At 43.5% G+C, this 26679-nt stretch overlaps 2 protein-coding genes across 10 annotated transcripts in view; one reads left to right on the top strand and one right to left on the bottom strand.

Annotated features, from left to right (window-relative positions):
* Window positions 1–14228, bottom strand: part of camta1b (calmodulin binding transcription activator 1b) — a 252264-nt gene extending 238036 nt beyond the window's left edge. For 7 of the 9 annotated variants that reach the window (XR_006031366.1, XM_042090381.1, XM_042090382.1 and 4 more), the window contains exons 1-2: window positions 14113–14228; window positions 9630–9731 (exon numbers count right to left, since the gene is read on the bottom strand). Coding sequence is in view for 7 of the 9 variants with exons in the window: in XM_042090381.1 (XP_041946315.1) it covers window positions 9630–9731; window positions 14113–14137 (127 nt within the window). In the remaining 2 variants the exon portion in view is untranslated. The remainder of the gene's footprint in view (window positions 1–9629; window positions 9732–14112) is intronic. The other 2 variants (XR_006031365.1, XM_042090380.1) reach the window with 1 other exon arrangement.
* A 1773-nt stretch (window positions 14229–16001) lies between these two features.
* On the top strand, window positions 16002–26595 carry LOC121706942 (dnaJ homolog subfamily C member 11). The gene is made up of 16 exons (XM_042089096.1): window positions 16002–16148; window positions 16876–17005; window positions 17317–17390; window positions 17680–17781; window positions 19252–19380; window positions 19534–19656; window positions 19886–19959; window positions 20249–20438; window positions 21781–21866; window positions 22072–22188; window positions 22323–22478; window positions 22914–22983; window positions 23080–23137; window positions 23233–23375; window positions 23662–23791; window positions 24307–26595. The coding sequence occupies exons 1-16, from the start codon at window positions 16080–16082 to the stop codon at window positions 24330–24332; spliced, it is 1677 nt and encodes a 558-aa protein (XP_041945030.1). The 5' UTR covers window positions 16002–16079; the 3' UTR covers window positions 24333–26595.
* The last annotated feature ends 84 nt before the right edge of the window (window positions 26596–26679 follow it).

Genomic DNA, 26679 nt, shown 5'->3' with positions numbered 1-26679 from the left:
TAACTTGAAAAAAAAGGGTGGAGAACCAGAGTATTATAATACAAGCCTTATAGAGTGAGCTGTGCATTCAGGTTATGCTGCATAGGCAAATTCTTTTGTGGCCCCTGTCAACCCTCTATGAGCACAAGCAAGAAGCAATGTCCCATTTTCACCTCCCTAAATATTCGTCAACCGATGAACAAACCACCAACACATACTTTCCTGTGCGGGCCAATCAGAGCTTAGGTCCTTTCTCACACCTCCAATCACTGCAGAGGTCTCCGCCCAGTTCCCATGTCCTGAATTCTACCAATGTTCCCCCCCTATGTCCAGCACCCTGAGATCTGACAGGGCTTTCCATTACATCTTTGCCTTTGAAGGGCAGACGAGAAACACACATCAAACCTGCCCTTCAAAGTTCAAGCCCAGATCACAACACCCCCTCCCAGCTCGACTTTTGAACGTGGAGACACCTCGCTCTTCATCCACCAACCTCAGCACTTTTTTTTTTTTACCTTCTAAATCTGAACAGTCTATCTCATAAATGTCTCCTATGGGCATGAATGTATTAAGGCAACGAGATGCCTGAAATGAAAAGGATCGGTTTGGCAAGCTCTGATCATTAATGGGAGCTGAAAGACTTGAGAGAGGTGTCCAAGAAGTGGACGGGCCCAACACAAACTTTGAGATGTTAAGAGAGCTTCAGAAAGTGGTGGTGTTTAACCACTACTTTTCCACTGGCACCTAACCGGTACGCATGATTAAAGCAGTGCTGTATAAGCTCAAATATCTCTCTAAGGCATGTAGATACTAAACCATTTGGACTTGAAAAAGAGATATAAAAACTTTTTGAGGCATCACACATCAGTGAAATAAAAACGTGGAGCCTGCGGTGGGTGCCTGTCCCTGTTTGTGTCAGGGAGTGAGACGACAGTCAAGTCTGACACCGTGTACTCAAACCAGACACTGGCTCCACATCTGACCTGGCGTTCATCTACTCCCGAGTTAGACGCTATTCTTTTTGAGTGCATAGAGTTCCCTCATGATCTCCCTATATCTGAGATAGAAGTAAGTGAAGTGAGTGCTGAACATCTATCAGCCTCACCTTACAGACAAAACATGTTTTTGAACAGGCCTCATGAAAGAGGACATCACAAAAAAGAAATACAAAAAAAGAACTGCTCTGAATGCAAACGATCATAGCAGAGTGAAAAAGCACTCTGACAAAGAACCATTGGTTACCAAGTCTCTCTGGCTTTTGAAAGAAAACAATGATAAGCATTGGAAGTAATTAGGGATGTAACGATTACCGGTATAATGGTAAACCGCGATAAAAATGTTGACGATAATAACTACCGTTTTCATTTCAAACATCATGATTATCACTGTTGATTACCGCGGTGTGGAAACCGTGTGTTTAATCCTTCCCAGCTTCATCCGAGCCTGCTTTTGACATACAGTAGGCCTGGTAAAATGGAACAAAACTGGTACCCTACTGATTCTGTTGTCTAATTGATGGTTTTAACTACGATTCGGATTAGGCTACACCTGATTTTAAAAGGCGGAACTTTTTCACTGCAAAATGTGCACATTAAATCCATTCCACTCACGTTATCAGGAGAATACAGTAGCCTTAAGTTTTATTTTGAATGCTTACTTTGGTCTCACTCATTGCATCCAAATAACAGAAATAGCAAACTCCAAGTTATGGTAGGGTAAGTTAAGCACATAGCCAATTAAACATAAAGAAAAAAGTGAACGGGATACTTTTTAAAACTATTTCAGCTTGTGTAGGCCTATCAGTGCTTTTTGAACATATTGAACACACTTTTAGAAATACCGTGATAATACCGAAAACCGTGATAATTTTGGTCACTATAACCGTGAGGTTAAATTTTCACACCGTTACATCCCTAGAAGTAATGCTAAGTATTTCAGAAGTCTGAAGTAAACATCAACCTTATTGCTGGGTAATCTCTCTCTTTCTCTTCTTACTGGAACAAAGACGCAGAGTGGCTACATGATACAGTGCAAGTTTTGCAGTGAAAAAGTTCCGCCTTTTAAAATCAGGTGTAGCCTAATCCGAATCGTAGTTAAAACCATCAATTAACAGAATCAGTAGGGTACCAGTTTTGTTTCATTGTACCAGGGCTACTGTATGTCATGCAGAAAATAAATAGAAATAAGATTAAATAAAACAAATAAAAATAAAAAAATAAAAAAAGTGAGTGCTGGCCCAACTCCATTGGTTACCTGTCAATTACAGAATTCATTTTAAAGTTTTACTTTTTGTTTTCAAAGCCCTAAATGGAATGGCACCACAGTATATCTGTGACCTTTTAAGTCCCTACTGTCCTTCTAGGCCACTGAGGTCTTCCTCACAACTTCTTGTATCAGTCCCAAAGGCAACCCTTAAAACTAAAGGTGATAGAGCTTTTTCTGTTGCTGCCCCTAGACTCTGGAATAATCTCCCTATAGAAATTAAGTCCTGTCCCACCATCAGTAGTTTTAAATCAAATTTAAAGACCCATCTATTTTCTTTGGCCTATAATGTCCATTAATTTCTCCCCTTGTTTTTTATTTTTTATTTTTTTTTCATTTAATCTTATTTCTATTTCTTTTTTTGTTTTGTTTTTATTACTGTTTATTTTATTTCTGAGCACCTTGGGTCAATAACATTGCGTTTAAGTGTGCTATATAAATAAATATGACTTGACTTGACTCTGTTCCTTTATCCTCTATAAATGGTAATAATCTAAAGAGTTTAATAGTAGAGACAGAAACTTGATTTATTTTTCTCTGTTTACTTGTTTTGTCTCAAGACATATGCCATAACTTTTCTTGTGCTCTCTCATTCTATCATGGCCTCTGTTGGTTTAGTGTTTATATTAATAAGAGCAGACAGATTTTAAATGTCAAAACAGCAAAATACAGACGAGGGAAAAATATGATCTCACAGTTCTAATCTGCTGAGCAAAGTTGCCCTCCACCAGAGGCAAACAACAGAACATAATTTGCCTGCATGTCCTCCAGGGGATTACAACATATCTGCCGTCTGTGACGAACTCGCAAGCATGTGTTATTTGCACGCAACGGGGTTGGCCGATATTAAACAAAAAAGTAAAATAAATAAATAAGCAAAAGGTTCCTCTCACTGCAAACAGATCTAACCAAGAGAAGCAAAAAAAAGGCTTTAGCTTCCCTTCCAATGCCACTGTGGCGTTCAGTTTATATGTTACAATGGGAGCCACTGCAAATGCCCAGCAACCTGAATACCGTGAAACACATTTAGCATTTTTTGTTTTGTTTATGCATCAAGGTGCCATAACACATTCAGTTTCCTCTAGAACTGCCCCAAAGCCCTGGGCATAAAAAGGGGAAAAAAACATGCCTTGGGTGTTGTTAATGTTTTTCTTCATTTCCATTCAAATGAAGGACAGCTCAATGGCAGCAGCCTTGGGTGAAAGTGCTTAAAGGGCAGAGGGAGGAGGGGAGTAGCCTCCATAAGCACCCTGTGACATTTTACCGATTAGCTTTTTTTCCCCCTTTCCGTGTGTCTTTTTATCTGCAATTTACATACAGCTCAAGTCTTCCGATTATTTCCTGTCATTTATCTACATCCAGAAGACACACTGCTAGAGTGTCGTGGAAAGGGGGAGGGGATGGGGGGGGGGGTGGGGGCTTGAGGACTTTGGAAAGGCCACAGCACTTTGAAGAAGATGAAGACAAACGTGCTGTCCTGATGAAAGCACTGGTCTGTGGTAGGCTAACTCCTTATAAGTTGAGGTTTGCTCTAGGGAACATCCTCCATGTTTGGTCAAATTAGCCAATACAGCAGACTATATTACACGAGCATGTGTGTCAAATGATGTGTTAAAGTGTGCCACTCCGAGAGACAGAGCGTCATTCTTTTGCGCTGGCACTTTTTCTTCATAGATCAATGCGGGTTGACATTAGCCTCGGTCATCCACCATAGACTTGGGTCTCATGAGGAATGTTCGTGATGATCATTCTCGACACCCCTCTGCTTGCTTGGTCTCGCTCACGTCTCCCAAGTTTGAAAAGAAAATCACTAATTGCAAAAACCCACTGCGAAGTACATTCCCTCATCAATTGATAATTTTCTTTTTTTCCTCCCTCTGTCTCTTACCTTGTAAAGCTGTCATATTCACATTAAAATCAGAGGCAAAATGAAATACTCTAGTGAGATGGCTGTCAGTTAATTATAAAACTTTCTGTAATAAAGATAGTAAAAAATGCTGGAGTGGCAACACTTAAAGCTCCCAGTCCAGATATTAAGGGGGGTGTCAGGGGAAATTTGGGATTTTTTTGCCTCGTCGTTTTTCCTGTCTTTTTTCCCCAAATAAAATTAATGTGACAGAAATAAAGGCTCATTGCGTTGGGGTGGCGGGTGGACAGCTCCAGGCGTGGCTCTGCATGTTAATTCATCACACTGCTGATAAACTTCTCCCGCAGTAATCCTGCCTTGCCAGGAGTCTTGCCGAGAGACTTGCCGTGCTCGCTCCCGAATGCTCATTAAAACGCTGAGCCGTCCGCGGCAGAACTGTTGGTGAGGGGCCTCTCCGTTCTCCTCCTCATCCTCCCTTGTCATTGTTTAACTCTCAAAGGGTGCTGTTTGTCCTAGACATGTTTGCACACCTGAGGAGAGAGGTAATAGGGAAGAGGGGAGCGTGTGTGTATCCGTGTGTGTGTGTGTGTATGTGTGTGTGTGTGTGTGTGTGTGTGTGTATGTGTGTGTGTGTGTCCGTGTGTCCGTGTATGTCCACAGTCTATGACTTGAATCTAAGCACATGCCTGAATTGCCAGACACCACCTACAGACTATCACACACCCCAACGACAGACAGTACACACTGCATTAAAATCAGTTGTCATCTATATGGTAATTTTGGAAGAGGAGGGGGAAAGGTGAGTCATGCACATACTGGCGAGGTGATGTGTATGTCTGGGAACAACTTCACGCCCCCTAACTGAGAGGCCATCACATACATTAGCATAAATCAGACTCATTGTAAAACAACTCATTCAGTTGTGAAGCAGCAGAATGCGGATGGGAAAATGAGCCCAGCAGCGCCTTGCTTCGGAACTACCCACACCCTGCCCCAACTTCTTGCTGGGCAAGATAGGAAAACTAAAACGGAAGAAAGGAAGAAAGGAAGAAAGAAAGAAAGAAAGAAAGAAAGAAAGAAGCAAATGATAGAGAAAAAATAAGTATATTAATGGGAAGAAAGAAAGTACTGTACACACGAACATGATTTTTATTCAGCAGCTCCAGTGTGTTTAATTATACATGCTGGGATGGTAAGTCCCTTCAATAAATTCAAAACAGCTCTGACCTAGCACTGTTCCTGTATTCCTGCCTCCACCTTGCATTATCTTCTAGTTAGTTCTCGACAAGGCTTGCGGCGCATACAGGAAGTGCCTCTGCCCTCCACACATAATCCGTTAGCGACTTTGACCTCTATTACCATCGCTGGGATTTCAGCCTCTCTTAATCTGACTCGGGGGTGATGAATATATTCTGTTGACAAGCAAGGAGCCTCACTGAATACCTCCATCTTTTCAGACTGCATGAATGAAATGTCTGCTGCGGTCAGCCCCTGCTAGTTTTTTTTTTTTCCTGATCTGACACCTCCTTGTTCCCGACTGACCTAGGTAATCGGATTACAACTCCATCACCGTGGATGTGGGATGCATTCTATGCATTCTGCCACACCCGGTGGTCCCGGAAAGAAATAGCTGTGGCGTGTTGAGAGTCGGTGTGCTGCGCTCGCTGGCAGAATCTGCGGCGGCATCTTTTTTTTTTTTTGCGCTGCCAGGAGATTCTGTGGAGTCCCTAACGAGTGAAGCGTTGATGAGCCCGCCGCAATGACACATGAGCGTAAACAAACATAAACACAACCCTCGTGAGTGTACGAGGAGCAACATGCCAGGAGGAGAGGCGTATCAAGACCGCGCCAGCACCGGGGCAGGGCAGAGCAGGAGGTGGCTGCCCGCGGCGTGTCATTCAACACCAGATAGAGACTGACATTACCTCAACCAGCTGAATTCATCTCACCGTTCTCTCTTGGTCTTTCCACTTATGGAAACACATTACCCATTCCATAATCTCAGGGAAACTGCCAAACACAGACAAAACCCTGACGAAATTTGACAAAAACAAAAACTGACAGGCTGTAAGGATTGAGGTGAGGCACTCGGAACTGTTACTCGTTTATAATCCATGCCTTTGTACATACCAATTTCATGGTCAAAAAGTCACATTCAAAACATTGATTATTCTACTGTACTGTAATTATCGTAGTGATAACTCCTCTGTTACATGGTAATAAGGCCTGAGTGTAAGGCTCTTACAATCCAGTGAGGAGAAATAATGCTTATGTTGTGAATAGTAATGCTTATTATGTGATTGTACCTTATAGTAATGTTGACAAAACTCTGGGAAAATCATAGCATTTTATATTCAAATTTCTTGGATTGAATTGCAAATATCACCAACAATCACGCATTCAAGATTGCATTTTGGAATGTTCTAGAGAACTTATTTAATCAAATTAATTATTAATGACAGTTCTTCTTTCAAAAACAGACTGATGACATTTTCAGCTGTACACCAACAATGAAGGCAATATGGCAAAACCTAGGTAAATGCTGACACAAATTTAGTGCAGCTTACAACAATGAACAACTATTACATTGCACAATATTGGCAATTCAGAGAGCTCAACAAAAATGTCAACTAAATTGAATAGAGACAAGCTGGCATGATCCAGGTGTCTGCATTTCTCCACAGCAGCTGTAAGGCTAACGCAATGTGCATTTTAATGTTACTGTATCAGAGGCAGACAGACACATACTGGTGCATCATAAATATTCTTTCAAAGTCTGCAACCGCGTAGATTTGGTGAAGGACACAGAAATAAAATGACAGATGAATAGACAGCCGTTCTGAATGAAAAGGGACTAAAAGCTTCAGAAGAAACATGATTATCATCTTAGTTCTCTCCACTGTTCACAGGCCTCTTACACCTCAGAGCTGCCTTTTGAGCAAAAGTTAAAACAGGCACCCCGTCGTGCACTGAGAAAAGTCCCTCATTGCTTTGGTGAAAGTGCCAAAAAGGGTTTGTTTAGAACCACCTGCCCTATTTAGAACCTTTCTGTAAGAGAGGGGGGAGAAGAATCCTCTGACCATGGCTGCCATTTGTTTTCTTCCCGCACACTTTGAATAAATCTTTTGATTATTCTTGGCAACTCAATTAATGCTGTATCCCCCCCCCCCCCCCATTTTAAGGGGATCTCAGAGACACAGGCTCCTTCCTTAATTGCTGCATTGCTAAAAATAAAAGCATGAATGATAAAACAGAGGAGAAACGGGATATTACATTTGCTACAAGAGAGCAAATTAATGTGCTGTCATACTTCCATTGAAATAAGAGAAGAGCTGATCCCCCCCCCCCCCCCCCCCCCCCCCCCCCGTCTCCTGAGGCCAACTTCTTGTCTAGTGACTCTTGTCCCAGAAAATATGTGAATAATGCAAGTAGAGGAATTAACTGAAAAACGCTAAAAAACAAGGGGACAAGGGGGGGGGGGGGGGGGGTAGAGAGGCGCAACTCAAGGCACATGGTGTCAAAAGGTTGGCACGCGTGCATGTGCTCTCTCTCTGTGCTACGGCAGGGCGACACAAACAGCTAAACGCACTTGAAAGAGACGCGAGAGCATAACCGCCATAATGACTGGAGGGCAGCTCCTCTGGGGGGAGGAGGGGATGGATGCTCTCCATGGCTAAATATAAGAAAAGTCATATTACTCATGCACTGCTAGGCTCCAGAGAGGGGGGAGTGGGTCTGGGAGCGCTGGATCAGGAATCCGTCCAATTAGCTCAATGTAAGGGCCCTGGTTTCTGGTGTCATCCGAGCAAACTCTCTCTGCAGCCTGACAAAAAGCACTAAAAGAACAACACAGTGCAGCTACGAATGACACGCGCGGGGGGGGGGGGGGGGGGTTTAAGACACTGACAGTGGGCACGTTTTAAGTGCCCCGCAGGTCGTTGTTGGTGTGCACACGGGGGTGGGGGAGCAGCACCGTCGTGCTCTTGCAGAGAACCATGTTTGCTGAGCCGAGCAGCGACCAAATGCATCGGCGGGGCCTCAACGCTAAGCATTTTGCAAATGAAACAAACAAAGTGATGGATGGGTTACCAACAAAAGCCCAATCGTTCACGCTCACAATTTCCAGTGGCTTAACAAGCCCACCCTCAGAGCTGAGAGATGGCGGCGGCCAGAGGCGCAGCGGGCTTATCCCCCACTAATGCTGCACTGCTGAGAGCTGTAAGACCCCCATCACCTCAGCCCGCGTCTCACAGCTCCTGCGTTTAACCAGTGCCTTGATCACTCGACAAAAACATTGGGCGCGACGTGAGAGAGAGAAGGGTAGAGGGAAGAGCGGAGAGGGAGACCGAGAGAGGAGGGGGGAGAGAGAGAAACAAAGAGACTCAGACTGATATGCAGATAGAGAAAGAGAAGACAAGAAAGAAAAAAAAAGAGAGAGAGAGAGATGTGAAATGTGAGGAGGAGTAGAAAAAAAAGAGTGATGAGGAAAGCAGCGAAGGAGGCCTCAGTCTGTCTCCGAAGAGTTCAGCCAAGAACACATCCTCACTTGCACCCCAGGAGGAAGGAGACACCACACCCCTCTCTCTCTCTCTCTCTCTCTCTCTCTCTCTCTTTCTCCCTCATTCTCTCTCACTCACTCTCTCTTTCTGTTCCCTCCCTCGCCTCCCTCCACCTAGTGAGTAGGGGGCTCAGGCACGAGGCTAGTGCTCTGTGTGTTGATTAGGCATGACAATGAGCTGCTGCTTCCAAAAATATGCTGTGTGTTCCAGCGCGGCGTGGCAACGCATGAATAAACATGAACTGTAATGGAGCTGAATGAGAATCAGCCTCTCTGCTCTCCTTTCTGCCTCTTTCGTCTTCCGCGCCGACCGTCCGAGCCTGGGTGACTCTCTCTCTCTTTCTCTCTCTCTCTCTCTCTCTCTCTCTCTCTCTCTCTCTCTCTCTCTCTCTCTCCCCTTTTCTGTCTCTCTCACTTTTTATTTCCTCACTCTCTCCCTCTGTTTCTCTCTCTCTCTCTCTCTGTCTCCCTCCCCTTTACTGAGGCTGAAAGTCAACCAGTCAGAGAGAAAATAGTCTCCTTTTTCAACACGGATTTTGCATAATGGCTGCTTTGTTTCATTGCTTTGATGCTGTTAGCGATGCACTCAGGGCTGTCAGAAAGTGGAATAAAAATCTACTTTCTACTCCAGGAGAGTGCATGTGTTGCTCAAGAAAATCTCGACGCCAAGCATTACGGCAGAGAGAAAAGGACGGATTATTCCCCTCAAAGAGTTTCCACTGTGTCCTCTCTCTCTCTCTCTCTCTCTCTCTCTCTCTCTCTCTCTCTGCTTATATGAGAGGCATGTTGCCACACTGATCCCAGCATGTGGGGAAAAGGGACAGAGCGGGATAGAGAGAGAGAGAGAAAGAGAGAGACCGAGGGGGTGAAGGGTAAGGATATGAATGGATGACACAGAGAGTATAGCAGTGGTCAGAGCAGGCCCGCTGCGAGAGCAAGTAAAAGTTAAGGGGGGCCTCTTACTGTTGCTGTCCGTGTCGTCGCTGACAGCCTTGGGAGGAGCGTGGCCAGTGTATCCCACGGCTGTTCTGTACATTCGATCCGGATTACGTATTCTCTTCAGTCCTGCGCCGGCACGCAGCAGGGGAGCGAGGAGACGCCCAGCGTTGGGGAGAGAGAGAACAGAGACAGGATGAAGGTGAAACTCCAGCACAGACACTAACTCTCATCATGACAGACACTGAGTGGAACAGGTCCATCCAAAGAATTTTTAAAATGCACTATGAAACATGACAAACATAAAATTACCTAAAATCGTCAAATGTGAGTTGAACTCAGAGCATTCAATGGCATCTTAGGATTGAGTTGTAAGTGCACTTCTGTGCCATGATAAACCACATAGCCACATGATAAGGCCATCTTCTGTATTCAAAGAGTCTAAGATCGCCATTTGTAATGCCTGACTTATTAATCTGAAGACAGTGTTTCCCACAGAATTGGATTCAATTTGTGGCGGTAGCTGACTTGGACAAGGGGGGGGGGGGGGGGGGCGGGGGTATTAAGATAGTCTTGGTAGTGTTAAAAGGCTGCTGATGTGTGGATGCAATTCATAATGTTTTCTACATAGTTAAAATAAAGGTTCGTACTTCTCCTTGGGACAAGCACTTTTGAATTTTGGAAAACACTTTTCCATTTACATCAGGATTTTGCAAACATTCAGTGTCAGAGTCAATAAAATGAGTCCTTCAACGACACGCAGCTGTAAGTAGGCTAAGCATGCTAAATTCGACATCCAAACAGTATTCTAACGTTAGCTTTGAGATACTGTTTGATTGCATAACTTAACTTAGTTTAGTCTCCTCAATGTAGCCTACTATGTTGTGATAAGACCTTAGCAGAGTTAACTTCAATGCAGCAGTTTTGAACAAATTTGCGCAGCATGGTCACGATGCTAAGCGGATTTAATAGCAATTTAGCCAGACGTCTTCTATGCAATGCTTCTATGTGGCAACAACAATCCTTCAACAATCCTGAATATTTTGTTAAATGCACATGCAGAGGAGGGGCAGCGGGCTACGAGAGAGAGCGGGGGGCGGGGCAAGGAAAGGCGTGTGCGTAAAAAGCGCAGCTCAATGCAAGAATTTGATATTTAATTTAAATTAAATCAAATTAAATGAAACATAGAATATTAATGTGTGGCGGCCGGTTTTGATTTTGTGGCGCCCCGCCACAGATTAGTCAATGTATGGGAAACACTGAAAGATTACTTGATGGCGCAAGTAGTAAGTTGTGACAGGATAACCCATGGCTACTTCAGTTTCTAGGTTTGGGGTTTGGATTTGGACACGGAGTGTGATGTGACATTACAAAAAGGAAAAAACAGTGTGATGTGACATTACAAAAAGGAAAAACTTGATAAATATCAGGTGCACTCTGGAGGAACTGGGTATTCATTTCAGAGTCTCTCTCCGGTTGGCGTGTCTGCACGTCTTCCCAGCCGAAATGTGTTGAGCCTCGGTGCTGCTGCTGCTGTGAATGGAGAGCTAAGAGACTGTGGTGCCAGAGATGACTGTCGGATTCACGCTGATGCACCCTCTTCCCTCCACTCAGATGAATCAATCCATGAAATCAATCCTTTCACAAAACAACTCTCAGAGGAAGGTACGGTTTTCTTGAGGGGCCAAGAGATAGATAGATGCAGACGGAGAGAGTGAGGGAGGGAGGGAGGGAGGAAGGGAAGGAGGGGGGGTCCAGAGTCATCCGCAGCCATCTTTTTAATCTTTAGCTGCTTCACAAAATTCAATTAGCTGGACAGAATTGCCCAACAGATTCCACACACCACTGTCTGAGGGGGCTATGCCGCCGCCATGTTCTGTCAGAGATATGAGATCTCCATAATCCCATTATCGCTCCTGTTTATGGAGTGGGACTGATCAAACGTACACCTCACACCTGCTTACACACCTTTCATAGAGAGCCACTGTCTGGTCTCAGCTGACTGGACACAAGTCTTAGATGTGGCTTAAAGAGACAGCGGAATTCTGGGCTTAAAACATGGCATTTGGTGTGCGGGGGGGGGGGGGGGGGGGGGGGGTCAGAGAGAGAGAGCGAGAGAGAGACAGTGTGTGTGTGTGTGTGTGAGTGAGTGTTTATGAGCATCAGAGAGTATGAGAATTTCTGAGTCTGTGTGAACCTCAGAGAGAAGTGTGGGTGGGGGCACAGAGTCTGTGCTCTGCTTGAAGTGGCAGCGTGTGTGTAAGTGTGTGTGTGTGTGTGTGTGTGTGAGAGAGAGAGAGAGAAAGAGAGAGAGAGAGAGAGTGCAGGCATGCTGGCCACGGGAGGGAGGAGCAGCTGGGGCAGAGAGGAAGGGTGGTGTGTGTGTGTGTGTGTGTGTGTGTGTGTGTGTGTGTTTGTGTGTGTATGGGTGTGTGGAGAGGTATTTGTAAACCTGTGTGAACCTGACCTGACATCACACCTGCTGGAAGCCACCGGGGAAACTCCCCCTCCAGTGGTGTGGACGTGAGTCATCCACAGCAGAGCAGCAAGCACCGAGCACAGGAAAACCAAACAGAACTCACTCTACTATCAGACCTGAGAAACTTTTAGATATGAACAGGTTCCTGAGACACCGCATAGAATTCTTGAATCATTGATGACTCAATTACTGAGGAGGAGGATAGGCCTACTGATACATAGAACTCCTTTAATATTGGGACTTGGGAGGATTGCAATTCATTGAAAATAGAATAATGAAAATATGTCAACACATGTAATTGTTTCAAAATAAATGATAGTTGGTGTGCCCATGGTGTCATATGAACTCATCAAGCACAGTGACGTTGGTTGAATTCCTGAACATGCTGGCCAGACACTCTTTCAAATTGGCTAAGTTAGCTCGATGTCGCCTCCTTGTGGGCTATTATAATACATAGCCAATATAACACTTTAAATATCGCCCGATTAAGTCTTAGTTCACGTGCTATTGGTGGATTTAAACGAAATGTCGTTCAAGATTGCATAAGAAGTCATATTATACCTATATGAATACCGCTGTACATTTAAGTTAAAAGTATATACAGTTCGTGCATGGATTTAAAAAAAAAAAACCTCGAATGAACACGCTGCTAGACTTCCAATACAGGTTTAAAAGGAAAACAATATTAATCTGCATTTGTAAAATTAGAAAATGTAGACTTGCAAATAATGTTTTAGCAATAGCTTGCACCGAGAGTTTATATGCGCCTCGAAGTCCATGCAGCTTTGATGCTGAGAAATTGTTTTGGTCTAAATCTTAAAGAAGAACACTTCACAAGAGACATAAATGAATTCCAAACATGGTTGCACGTTTTGTTTGTCTCCATCTTGTGGTTATTTGCATATAATATAATTGAAATTTGAACATACGATTAACAGTGGACTTTCATCGGCTCACAGACTCCACAGAATTAATAGCAAAGATCCTGATCAAGGCTCCAACTGGATGACATGCATGGTAGAGGGGAAACTGTATCGTTCATGAACCAGCATGACACAAACCTTAAAACAACTCTATACATCTGACAGCCCCAAGTCATAAAACACTATATATAAAATCGGAGCTTAGAAAATGTATGATTAAACTAAACTTTTAATCATGTCAGGACCACTCATCATTTGTGATTCGTTTCATCCAACGTGGTGCTTTTGTTGCTACACAAACAAAAAACATAAAAACTGTATGATCAATTTGGGTTATTACAAGTCATCCAGGATAATTGTGCCTAGGCAAGAAACCATGACAGCATTCTCCACTACCAGCAAATTCCAAAAAGATGCTTCATGACGGGCTGGTGTTTCACCGCGGGTTGGGAAAGAAAAAAATCAATCACGCTTTAGAACATCACTATAAATCTACATTTATTGCCCCAACACAAAACCGTCGAGCGACACGATGTTTTAAAATACACATAGCCTACTGTTGACCGCCGTTTCACTTTAATATGGCTTTCCCTCTGCTTCCTACAGTAGTCATCTTACGCGGGTAACATTGGTGTGAAGGAATCCCACTCTGGATCATAAGCGGGTCATTTCATGCGTTCGTATTCGTGTGCTGTTTCCAGAGGACGGCTCAGGCTACTTAAGAAAACATTTTCGTTCTCTCACCAAAAACCTCTCCATTTATACAACGACGAGAAGCAAAAAAAACGAATAATTTGTCAGCGCCACAACAAACGGTTGAAATAACCATTTAATACAGACTGCCTATATTAGCCAACTCAATCTCTGTTATGTTGAGTGCCAGTTTTTAATAGCTATCTCAGAGATGGCTATAGCTAGCTGCCTTGAGTGGCTGCCTGGACGTAATCTCATCATATTAGCGTTTGCGATTTCAGGATTTAAACAAGGCGAGCTGAGATGTCACCAAATCCACATCACTTGCATACCAATGCCAACTCGTTCAAACCACAAATCTAACAGATAGAAAGCTAATAAGATGGATAAAATAATCCCGTTATTTCTCTCTTACCTTCCGGCTTGTTTTCGGCAGCCATTTCCCCTCCGCGCGCCACATCCTCCTCCTCCTCCTCGCGACCGGGGGGTACCAAGCGCGTTCACGGCGAGGACAGCTCAAGGAGGGAGGGGAGAGGCAGAAGACGAGCCCAACCAACTAACGGCTGCTATTGGCCAAAAAAGTGGAAAGAACTGACAACGGTACGGTGCTTCTCAGTGAATTCTAGAAATCTATCTCTGTTTGCCTCCGTGCCTGCCTGCGCTACAATTGGTAGGTTTGTATTTGGGGACACCTTGACATCGCCTGTCATTGGTGGACTACAGTATATTCAGAAGCACCTTGATAAACGGATAGCGCCACCCAGTACTTTAGCCCAAAATATGTGCGGTGACATCCCAAAATAGCCTTTTGTCGTTTTGGATTGGCTTGAACGCTGTTGCACATCATCTGCCTTTGTTTACATCCACACTCAAAGCCTAGGCTACTTCAAATACCACTGCACGTTTTTGTATTGTGAAAAGTTTATGATTAACAAACTTTGCAGAACAACACTCTCATCTTCGAGCTTAGCTTCAATCCTAACGCTGAACGTATACGCTCTCCATTGAGTGAGGGAACAAGATCGGTAGGCCTAGTGAGGAAAGTGAATTAAGGACACATCCTATACAGGCAAACACTAAACAGCCTATGTTCCTTCCAAGTGAGACGTCAATTAAAACGTTGTAGAACCTCCATAGACTATAGATGTTCTGGAGCCCCTGAGTGGGAAAGTCACGGATCGGAGAGCTGCTTCATGAGCGTATGAGCGCTGTTCTCTACCCAGTGCTGAAAAGATATGGTGCTGAAAAGACAGCTCCTCTTGATGAGCGCTGGTACAACGTTTGTCGAGCAAATCTCTGTTACACTATTATCCTATTCAGTGTACAATTTAAAGACTAGATTATGTTCAGAATTCTACAATTTCACACTCAACTATGATTAATAGACCACATGGCGATGTTTTACAAAACAGTAGCCCAAGCTTTTCTCGCTCCAAAACAGACACGCGATCCTGTAGCTTCAGACAGCCTCTCACGCACCCTAACCCAACCTCTCTCTCTCTCTCTCTCTCTCTCTCTCTCACACACACACACACACACACACACACACACACACACACACACACACACACACACACACACACACCACAACCACCACCACCACCACCAGTAGGCTATAGCGTATTGTCATAATAGATAGCGTATTGTCAGGAAAGCAACTGAATGGTCGATTTGTGCATGTAGCCTATTACAGTTATGAGTTCTTTAACATGCCCAAGGCAAACTCGTTAGGGGCCGATTAAGCTATCCCTATAGGTTATATCCTATAGGTTTCACCTGGTGGAAGCATACAACCTAAGTTAGTTTTCCTTGTAACCTACATCGCTTACGGCAATGCATGGTATCATATAGGTTTATAGTCTACATTACAGTAGACATTACAGTACAAAATTAGTCTTCCCATTGTCTAATAAACGTTTCTCTAGGTCTAACGTTAAAGATAGGGCCTAATTGTGTGAAGGACCAAAACGAAGGCTAATCAAAATGTCCGCAAATGTCCCCTGATTGGTTCTTCACTGATCGATTATAATATCGAATGTTTTTTTTTCAATTAGAAACTGCTATGCTGTGAGTTATGATTTAATAAAAACTGATGTCAATTTTTGTTGGCGACATGTTGAGAGAGCTTTACACGTAATTGAAAATAGCCTACGATTGGCCCCCAGCATGCCGATGCATCAATACAAACAATGTGATATATTTGTTGGATAACCAACAACTTGAAGTAAAGATTCATTCTCGACCAGCGTCTACCAGATGGTCTTTCATAAAGGGTCTGAGACTTCCTGTACACGAGATGGCAGTAGTGAAATTAAAATTAATCCGTCACCGCATATCGCAGAAACAAGCGAGCGAGTGGGCGGGGTCTGGATAAACGCAAACATGGCGGCGGCCTTGGAAAATGAATTGGACAACGATGATTATTATTCTTTACTCAATGTCAGGCGAGAGGTGAGCAAAGTTTTGTTATAAAAATGTTATTTTTGTTTCTGTCAATATCTTTGGCCCAGTTGACCAGCTCATAAACATATTTAATGCAAGCAAATTAACACTGTAAGCAGGTAAGCGAACAGATGACATTTGCTGTGCAGCAAACGCACAGCACTCGCTCGCTGGCTAACGTTAACGTAAGCCATCATCCTGGCTAGCCGAATTGATACCGCTAAAAACAAATCTGAATATTGTTCAGTGTGGTTCGCTACAACTAACTTATTTCTTGATGTGTTGTGCTAGGTTATCGCTAACGCTATACGTAATCTAACGTTAACCTTAGGTCGTAGGTAACTACTTAGACCATAGACTACTTAGACACTCTGACTAGCGAGCGATAGCCTATGTAACGTAACGTTACGTTAGCGATACCTTTTAGACTTAGATAACGGCAACGCAAACAAATATACCATAATAACCATGCGTTTTTTGGTGTGTGATTGTGTTAAATTGGTCGCAGTTGGCTTGTAACAACGTTGCACTGATATTTGATGTTACTTATGATGTTATCTAGCCGGTATGATATTTTTCCAACTTCGTTTTGCAGTCGTCCATTACCTGCTGCGTCCCAACATCTAGACTACAATTGGATTTTAGAAATTAGCTACTACAAACAATACAGATAATAGCTTGATGCAATCGCCCGTACAGTAGGCCAGTAAAGTTGTGTCCATGGGCATTTCTACAGGCGACACAAGAAGAGTTGAAGGCTTCCTATCGAAGGCTGTGCATGCTCTACCACCCCGACAAGCACAGAGACCCTGAGCTCAAGCGACAGGCGGAACAACTGTTTAATCTAGTGCACCAAGCCTATGAAGGTAAAAAAAAAAAATTCGTGAGTGCCCTTGACACGTATCGCATCCACTAATACAACATCACATGCGAGCAACATTCTGTCATCTGTTTAATTGTGGTCTTCTCACTAGGAGGTTCCATGTCTCTTTGAGTAGTTTAAATGGTAGCCATTAACATCCAAACTGAATTATTGATTAAATGGTAACCTAATACATTTATCATTAACGTTGAAGTTTTGCATGGAAGCAGTGACGCATGTTTTTCTTTTTTAATTATTATTATTATTATTGCATGTCATTAGTTTAACAATCTCTTTGCCTTGCCGTATTTGCAGTTCTCAGTGATCCTCAATCCAGAGCCATATATGACATATTTGGGAAAAAGGGGCTCGAAGTTGAAGGATGGGAGGTAAGGTGCAGGCGTCCACCTTGGGTGAAAACAGTAAAATAAATCACGAGTACACCCCACAGGTTATATTTAATAACATGTATTTTAAAGAGAATAATTCTGGGGTAAGTCTAATGTTACTGATTAGAAAATCATTCTCACATCACTGAACAAGTTACATCTTTACATACACACAGACACACACACACACACACACACACACACACACACACACACACACAACATACTGCTTAAAATACATATGGTTTGGTTTGAGGATATGACTGTAAATGTGGTGTGTATACGGCAGGTGGTTGAGAGGAAGAGAACTCCAGCAGAGATCCGGGAGGAGTATGAGCGTCTGCAGAGAGAGAGAGACGAGAGGAGGCTACAACAGAGGACCAACCCAAAGGTGCACCTTTGTGCTCATCTCCCACAGGAAAATATAGGAGACTATATAGGAAATATAGCCACTGCTGTATCCTGCGAGCTTGACTGAAGTGGCCATCTTGATTGGCTGATGATTGTAACGCGGGAATGATTCTAAACACCTCCCTTACGATGATGAGTGACAGGTGATAGGTCTGAGAATGTGTGTGCTACACAAGTAGTGCAAAGGACGGAAGATGATGAATAACTGAATAAAAAGGCCTAGCCTAAATGAATAAAGAGTAAGGCGAAACAAATAGCCTAGTAGCATAATGAAACATACGGATTGATGCAGTATCTTTGAAACGTTATTAAATTAATTTGTCACCATATGCCTTTGTCTATACGTTTGCAAAGAGGAGAACATTTTAATTTGATTCACAATGAGACATGTAGAAGGGGGTCACTTGCGCTTCAGCCTGGTTGGTTCTCACGGAACAGGACGCAGAAGTCAAAAAGGGAGATCCAAGGTCTAACAGGAGCCAAGGAGCAGGACCGGAGCACTCAATGCTTAATGTGTTTTTATTAGTGCAAACGTTTTGACGCCCATGCGTCGAAACGTTAGTCAGTTTGCACTAATAAAAACACATTAAGCATTGAGTGCTCCGGTCCTGCTCCTTGGCTCCTGTTAGACCTTGGATCTCCCTTTTTCACAATGAGACATATTTACATGTTGAGAATGAGTAGTTTTGGTTGTTGGTGGCGTTATTGCATCCTTAGTTATGCCTACAATGCAAAATTGTTCCCTCGTGATTGGAAGCTCCTGTAGCCGCATAGGATTTCAAAACATCGCGACACGAAATGCCACAAAAAGCTGTTTGTGAATAGGTCTTAGGGAGTTAGGAGTCCTCTCGACTTCTTTTAAGCTGTCCCAGACTTGGTGCTACTTTTAGGTCTAAAATGCTTCATGAATTACTTTTAGTGAAAAAAATTAGGAGTCCTAAAGTTAGGAGTGACACGCCCATTATTTTTAAGAGTTGCTCCTAAATTCGCCACTTAGGAGCTACTTTTAGCCTTAAAATTCTTTGTGAATACGGCCCCTGATCTCTAAAATGTCTTGTGCGTTTTATATTTTTATAGTGTTTTATATTTAAGGCCTAAAATTTCTTAAAATATCTGGAATTGTAGGAGGGCAGGCATTCCATTTGATCTTGATGACTGATTTTGTTGTTCAGTTTATTGTTTTATTTTACATTGATTTATTAAATTTTTGGTGAATATGCCTGCTCGGGCAAAGTGTGTCTGCAGGCTATCAGCACTTGTTTTTTCCAAAGGAAAAAGTGCTGTGGGTCAACAATAGGTTCACTCCGCTCTTAATAATGGTATTTTTTTTAAAAGGTCTTAATAGTTAAAACTTAAAAATGTGCAGATATAGAGTGATAGAGGGATAGGAAATGCCTTCACTGCTGGTAGATCATGGAGGTTGTATAAAAATGTTTGTGTGTGTTTGCAGGGAACCATAAGTGTAGGAGTGGATGCCACCGACCTGTTTGACCGTTATGAGGAGGATTTCGAGGACATGCCAGGTGGAGGGTTCCCCCACATCGAAATCAACCGGATGCACATATCACAGTCTATTGAGGTGATTAAGAAATCCCATTTGATATAACTCAATAAACAGTTGATCACAAAAAAAAGAAGAAATCCCATCTGTAGCTATGAAAAGAACATACTTCTGCATGTAACACGGCATGAAATGATTGAATAAGTGACCGTATATGCATGTCACTTTCAGGCACCATTAACAGCTAAGGACACAGCGGTCTTGGCAGGGTCTCTCTCCACACACAATGGAAATGGAGGTGGCAACATCAACTTATCCTTACGACGCGTCACTTCTGCCAGAGGCTGGGGAGAGGTATGGCTATGAGTGAAGCCTTGTTTATGCTCCCTTTTCATCCGTAGATCCGTTTAGTCTGTATTTTTGAGCTTGAAGTGAACGGACAATAAGAGGTGGAGAGAACGGACGGATGCTTCGTCTATATCCATACCCGTTCTTAACGTTGAGCAAGAATGAGGCTTAAAACAAGTCATACAGCTGAGGGCAAATGTGACAACACAGTGTCTATGGTTGTGTGCCCACACAGATTGAATTTGGTGCAGGTGATACACGCGGACCCATGTTTGGAATGAAAGTCTTCCGCAACGTTACCCAACGCTGGTAAGTATGTTTCCTTTTTGCCCTTAGCAGGACTTGGTGGTGCACTGAGTGGACTGAGGGAAGCGGTGATTAATGTGGGCTGACTGGCACATGACTGATTGCACTCAGACTCACCATCTCTGTCCTTCTCCTGTCTCCTCACAATAACTCCATCTCTCACTTTCTCTCTCCTTCTCCAATTACTTTCCACAAATCCTCTCCCTTTTATTCCTGTCTAACTCTCTCTCTCTACCTCTCTCTCTCTCCCCTTCCCTCTCTCTTGCTCTCTCTCTCTTCTCTTTCTCCACAGTTTTGTAACTGCTCAGTGTGGGCTACAGTTCTCCTCCCGTGGGGTCCGCCCCAGTGCTAGCACCATGTGGGCTCGACACCTGGACCAGAACACCATGGGTTACCTGCAGTGGCGCTGGGGCAGCCAGTCCGCCATGACCACTAGCATCGTCAGGGACACCAAGACCAGCCACTTCACTTTGGCTCTGCAGGTGGGTGCGGCTTGGGTGGACTGGTATTGCCTGCAGTGTAATGGTCAAGTGGGTTCTGAGGCAGGAGATAGTAAGCCCTTTCAGACATACGTGTAAGACCGGAGGTTCGGAGGATGTTAAACGGTGGGGCCGTATATCTGAACGACATAAACGGTCATATGGAAGTCCAAACTTAGCCGATTGTTCTACTGCTCCCCCCCTAGTATTTCCTCCGGACATTATGTAAATGTGCTGTCTCTGAACGAAGCGTAGAACATGCGGTTAAAATTCACACCTAGTGAGAGGGCGTGTTGGTGACGTTTCTTTCGTGCGTCCATGTGGTTAAATCTGACTTAAATGCCAGTGTTATGATGGAGTGGCATAGTGCTGTCCAGAAAATCTCCGACCTGGAAAGATACAGACATCACGGAGCTACTGTCCATGAGGGCAGACAGCATTGTGATAGAACACATGAAGGGAACGGCAAGAGACACGTTGATGTAGCCTACAACTGCATCACAAGGCCAAAGGAATTCAAAAGACCAAATCATCATAAGCAGAAGGCGCTGAAAAGGCAGTAGCCTACAGCGACGTCGTTGACGACAATAACAGGAGTATTTCATAAATTGTTAGCCAACACGGTCGGTTTTCTGTTAATTGATAGCCTTCTCATGACCTCACTGCTGAGCTCGCTGATATTTGTTGAGCATAAATATGCCTAGAGAAAATGAAAACGAAGAAAACCCAACTTTGTTCCAAGCTCCTTACGTAAATGCAATAGATACATGGGGAGAGGATGCTTTTGGAAAAATAAACCATGAAAAAACAAACCACTTCACTGTTAAGTTAGTATTTTGTTTGTTGCTTAAAAAACGTTGTATATGATGGCCTTGAGTTAGCCTACTGAATTGGCTGGTACCATAAAGTTTGTGCATGCTCTCTCCAACGCAAACCAGATTTGGGGTTCAAGTGCGCACTTACGTGACTACTTCAAGTATTAGCCTACGCACAATAGATTTTTTTTTCTTTAGCCTACATAATGCATACACTTTGTAAACAAACAGCATCTGTGACAGCGGCCGCATATATTCTGCGTCATATCTCGCCTCTTGTGAACTCTACAAGGCCCCACCCCTCACTCGACAACCACACGGAGATTCTGTAATGTGCGTGTATGTCGTTCACACATAGGTCCGTATAAGGTCCGCAGGTTAGCATCATATCTGAATCATCCGAAGGGTAGGACCTCCGTTTGACAAACCTCCGCATATACTCCGGAGGTTATATCTGCAAGCCCTAAGTGAGAACATGCTTGTCTTTAATCACTACATATGTGCCACTTACCCAATACTCACTCTCACAGCTTGGAGTGCCACACTCTTACCTGATGATGAGCTACCAATATAAGTTTCAAGATGAGGACCAAACCAAGATCAAAGGGTCTCTTAAGTAAGTTTGCATAACCAGTCATACTGGTTTAGGCTGAATAGAAAAAAAGTAATCTCTTGACATTACTGCCTTTTGTATAGATCATGGATTTACACGTGCTTGTTACTGCAGGTTCTGATATTCTGCACTCGATTGGGATTCTAGTGTGGGGGAGCTAGTTGCACCCAACAATATTAGGGTTCTCAACTGTTGCTTTGTCCGGCAGGACGGGTTTCTTTGGAACAGTAGTGGAGTACGGGGCAGAACGGAAGATTAGTCAGCACAGTGTGCTCGCAGCTACAGTCAGCATTGGAGTTCCCCAGGGCGTCTCACTCAAACTCAGGTGCCTGCCACTACACATCTCCAACCTCTCTTGCTCATGGGTTATTTAATGCTTACAGTTCAACAGAGTCAGTGTGTAAATGAATGTATTTGACTTACCTTCAATGGCTTGGTCACCATTGCTCTGTTCTCCAGGCTGAACAGGGCCAGTCAGACCTACCTCTTCCCCATCCACCTGACAGATCAGCTACTGCCCAGTGCTGTCTTCTATGCCACTGTGGGGCCACTGGTCATCTACCTGGCTGTGCAGAAGCTGGTCATCACACCGTATTTGCACGCACAGAAGGAACAGTATGTACGATCTAGCCTCCAGTACCAACTGGAACTCTTAAGTAACCTGGGGGACTCAGAGGGTGAATGAGGGAAAAGGTTCTGAACTAAGTGCATGCACTCCTCAAAATGTCCTACTGTACAAGCACTAATGTTTTGGTCTTAGTTATGTGGTATTGTAGATGTTACAGATATTGTATATCTATGCTCTAGAAATGTGAAGGTGCTGACTAAATATAGTTTGCTGGTTATCCTGCTGAGCAGAAGGCCTTGCCGTTCAATAATGCTGAGCCAGTTCTCTCCACTCACTTCACGTTGGTCAGGCATGTGTGGATCAATACACTAAAATGATTTTGTTGTGGGAGCACGGTGATCTCAGCATTCTGTATGTGTGTGTGCATGTGCGTATGTTTGTCCGTGTGTGTGTGTGTGTGTGTGTGTATATGTGTCCTATAGGGAACTGGAGAAACAGAGGGAAAACTCTGCGTCAGACATTGCCAGGAAGAAGCAGGAGGCTGAGTCTGCTGTGAGTGCCCGAGACATACAGCCCTTGCGGTTTGTGATGCTCTAGAAGACGTTGACTCTTACTAACCTGTTCCCCGCTCCTTATACATATCCACAGGTTTTGCTAATGCAGGAGTCTGTGAAGAGAATCATTGAGGCCGAGGAGTCCAAGATGGGTGAGTTGCTGTACACATGGTTTTGTTTGACTTTTGGGCAACACTGGGGATGGTGTGTTTTTTTTTTTTTTTGCTCATGATTCCATTCCATTCAGGTCTCATCATCCTCAACGCTTGGTATGGCAAGTTTGTGACGGACAACAGCCGAAAGAATGAGAGGGCAAAGGTGATTGATGTGACAGTCCCTCTCCAGTGTTTAGTGAAAGACTCCAAACTCATCCTCACAGAAGCCTCTAAGGTACAGACATCATGAATATGGCTGGATATTGGCACAGACACTGCATTTGATTCGATTACAATCCACAAGCAAACAATTCAGTTCAATCCAATTCCATTTGAGACTAAGGAGATACGAAATGCTATTTAGATGTTTTCCATTATGTAGAGATAAAAAAAAATCAACTCGGGTCTTACACTCGAAAGATTCAACAAAATATCACTCAAACTGCTTCCTTTGCTACTATGTACTTCCATTGCCACTTTTTCCATCTTACATCTTTGCTTGATCCATGTGACTCCTACAGGCTGGCCTGCCAGGGTTCTACGACCCATGCGTGGGGGAAGAGAAGAGCTTGAAGTTGCTGTACCAGTTCCGGGGTGCCATACACCAGGTTCTGTCTGGAGACATGGAATCCCTCAGGATACCCAAACAATGTGAGTAGTCTACACAAATACTTGAGGATTTCTGCATGGACATAGGATTTCTGCATGTAATGAATATTTTTGACCCCGTTTACAAAGAATTTGCCTGTGAGTGATGATCACAAGGGGTTAGTTTAGTTCTAAATACAAGTGTAAACAATCACCAAGACGTATTGCAATCTGATCACTCAAAACCACTTGCCGAGGCAATCTGAGGCTTAATTTGACCACATATCTTTTGTACCGGTAGTGTAAAAGCTAATGTGTTCTGATGTGTCCCGGACAAACACCCAAATGTAAACAGGCCCTGTTGTATGTTGTAAGTGTTTTTTTTTTTTTTTTTTTTTTTTTTCCCCCCCCCCCCATCTTGGTGACCAAGTAATTTGTTGAAGTTTTGCACCAAACACATGGAACATAAAAAAACAGATTTAGAAAATAATGTGTATGTGCAGTGAGGTGTTTTCCAATCAGGTGGCCGGTCTGTCCACCCTGTCCTCACTTCTTTCTCTGTCTCTTTTTCCTCACAGCACACAGGATCGAGGCAGAAACATAGGGGTCTTCCGCAGACAGCTGGGTTGACCGACCCCACACATGGGGGGTGGTGGTGGACGGGCCCAGGCCACAGGGGCCCAAGCTGGGCCCAAGCCTCACCCTCCCCCTCCTTCCTCACCTCATCTCGTTCGTTCTTCAGCTACTGTATGTGCCACCTCATCTGTTCTGTTATACCTCCATCAGTCAGGAAAAAAGGAAACATACACCCACAGAGGCCAGGAAGCCATGCAAAGCAGAGATAATTTTTTTTTTTTTTTTTTAATTATTATTTTAAACACTAAAATGCTGCGTCAATTTGCACTTTCTTTGCCCCTCCCTATGAAACGCCCAAAGCATAGTTAATAGTCACCGCAAGCGAGTAATTTAGCTGGATGGGGTATTCCGGTCCTCCATGATGATGCCTCCTCAGAACATGTGGTTATGATCTACGTAATCGCATCGTAATTTAATGAGGAAACCTACACCAATTCAAAAAGCGGACATAAGATAGGTCTGAGATGGTCTCGTATCCCAGACACAGTTGTAGCCTGTAAGCTGATGAGGGAGGCTATGATATACATTAATGGTTGTCAGATGTGGTGATGCGCGTGCACACACACACACTACATTTCCGAGTAGAGATATAACAGTCATGTGTTGAACATGACAGTGCCTCCCAATCATAGTTCCGTAATGGTCTGAGTAACACTTAAATGATCAATATCATTGATCTTGTGGGCTAGCATGTTGATCTACCACGATTTAATTTAGAAAAATGTACAGGGCCTGGTGCTAAATGGTTCAGTTAAGGGACATTCATCCACCCTCATTTTTGTACCTAGTAGTAGATATTTATTGTCAAATGTAACCTCATGTCAGAAGAAATATACACGCTTATTTGTCGTTATTCATGAAGAGTAGAGGCCACACTAACAGGCAATGAAGTCTCCTTAGTAGGTGATATGATTCTGTTGATACTCCAACCATTGCCTTGTCTGCTGCTAAGTCTTGTGTGTGTGTGTGTGAGAGAGAGAGAGAGAGAGCCAGGGTTAGCCTACATAAGCTTTATATCTTACATTCTAGGTGAACATTATCTAAATTCAGTAAGAGAGTGTATGGCATGGAGATGTGTAAAAAGCTGGTTAAAGTTCTGAGTTGCGGTTTGTTGCTCGTTCACCGACCTAATGAATGAAAATTCACATGGAGAAGAGCACCAATGGTGGCAAGGTTAAGAGAACAGTGAGAAAATGTCACGATACATTACAGTACATGCAGTCATTTTGATTTACTTTAATGTCAAAGTACCATCTTGTTGAGGCCTTCATTTAGTATGGCTGTTGAAAGAGCTGGGGCATGTGGTACGCTGAACTCGACTTTAGCATGTAGTTTCCTCAGATATGTACTGTAGTTCACTTCCTCCAAGTGAAATTTAGCAACTTTCCATTATTGTTGCTAACACACAACTCCTCCTTTGTTTTGTGGTAAAATTTGTCTTTGTGTCTTGTAAGTGCCATACCTTGTTTTCTCCTGCAGTTCGTCAGTTCAGGAGGCCTCTGGTGTTATTTTACAAAGTCTGTTTGTCTTCTGTTGTGTATCTCTTCATGAGAATGAGCCACACTTGTGTTTTCTGTTGTTTGAACTGTGAAATTAGGTCACACGGGCCTACTATACGATACTAAGAGGGAACATATAGAGATAGATAATCCATTTCCAGTCAGCCAGTTTGCTTTCATTCAGTTGAGATGAATGGACTTGACTAAAGCAATTCATGGGAATGAATGAAATGTTATTTTGCTGTGCTCCAAGAATGTGAACGATGTCCTGGGGTCAGTCTGGATGTGTCGTTGAAATGCAATAACCCTCATTAGTCATACTGCACTGCTACCGGTCACTAATCACTCGGGTTGCTTTCTTCTACTGATACTTGGGCCAGTCCTTGATATTCGGTCTACAGAACACTATTGGAACTTGATGGCAAGTGACCAGATGCAGTTGCAGCCTTAAAGAGCAGAACCAGGTGGTGGTGGTGGGGCACGAGTGATCCCATGTGTACCAAACTAATGTATCTCTTAACGCATGCATCCCTACTGTGTTGTTAGCGTCAAAACCTGTTTTATCCTACGTCAACCCCTCATCTTGGAACACTAATACACACTGTGCATCAGAAAGTGGAGGGCATCCTCTGACCCCATTGCCCACTTGAGATGTAAACTGGACTACTTCTGACATCACTGTTACACAGTAGCGTTCAGTCATTTTAAAACATTAAAACATCTCAAACTCTCTGTGTCGTATTTTACTTTATTCTAAAACTATAGCCTAGAGAGGAATAGATGTGACTGATTAAAACTAAGCCAACACACAAACTA

This window comes from Alosa sapidissima, chromosome 4, assembly GCF_018492685.1.
Source record: "Alosa sapidissima isolate fAloSap1 chromosome 4, fAloSap1.pri, whole genome shotgun sequence".
NCBI lineage: Eukaryota > Metazoa > Chordata > Actinopteri > Clupeiformes > Clupeidae > Alosa > Alosa sapidissima.
Note: the sequence above shows the minus strand (reverse complement) of the source record. Positions and strands in the feature narration are given on the sequence as shown.

Coding starts and splice junctions, on each gene's coding strand:
- LOC121706942 (XM_042089096.1), top strand. CDS start 16,080: ATGGCGGCGGCCTTGGAAAATGAATTGGACAACGATGATTATTATTCT. Junction 17,782..19,251: donor AACAGAGGACCAACCCAAAG/GTGCACCTTTGT, acceptor GTGTGTTTGCAG/GGAACCATAAGTGTAGGAGT. Junction 23,376..23,661: donor TCCTCACAGAAGCCTCTAAG/GTACAGACATCA, acceptor TGACTCCTACAG/GCTGGCCTGCCAGGGTTCTA.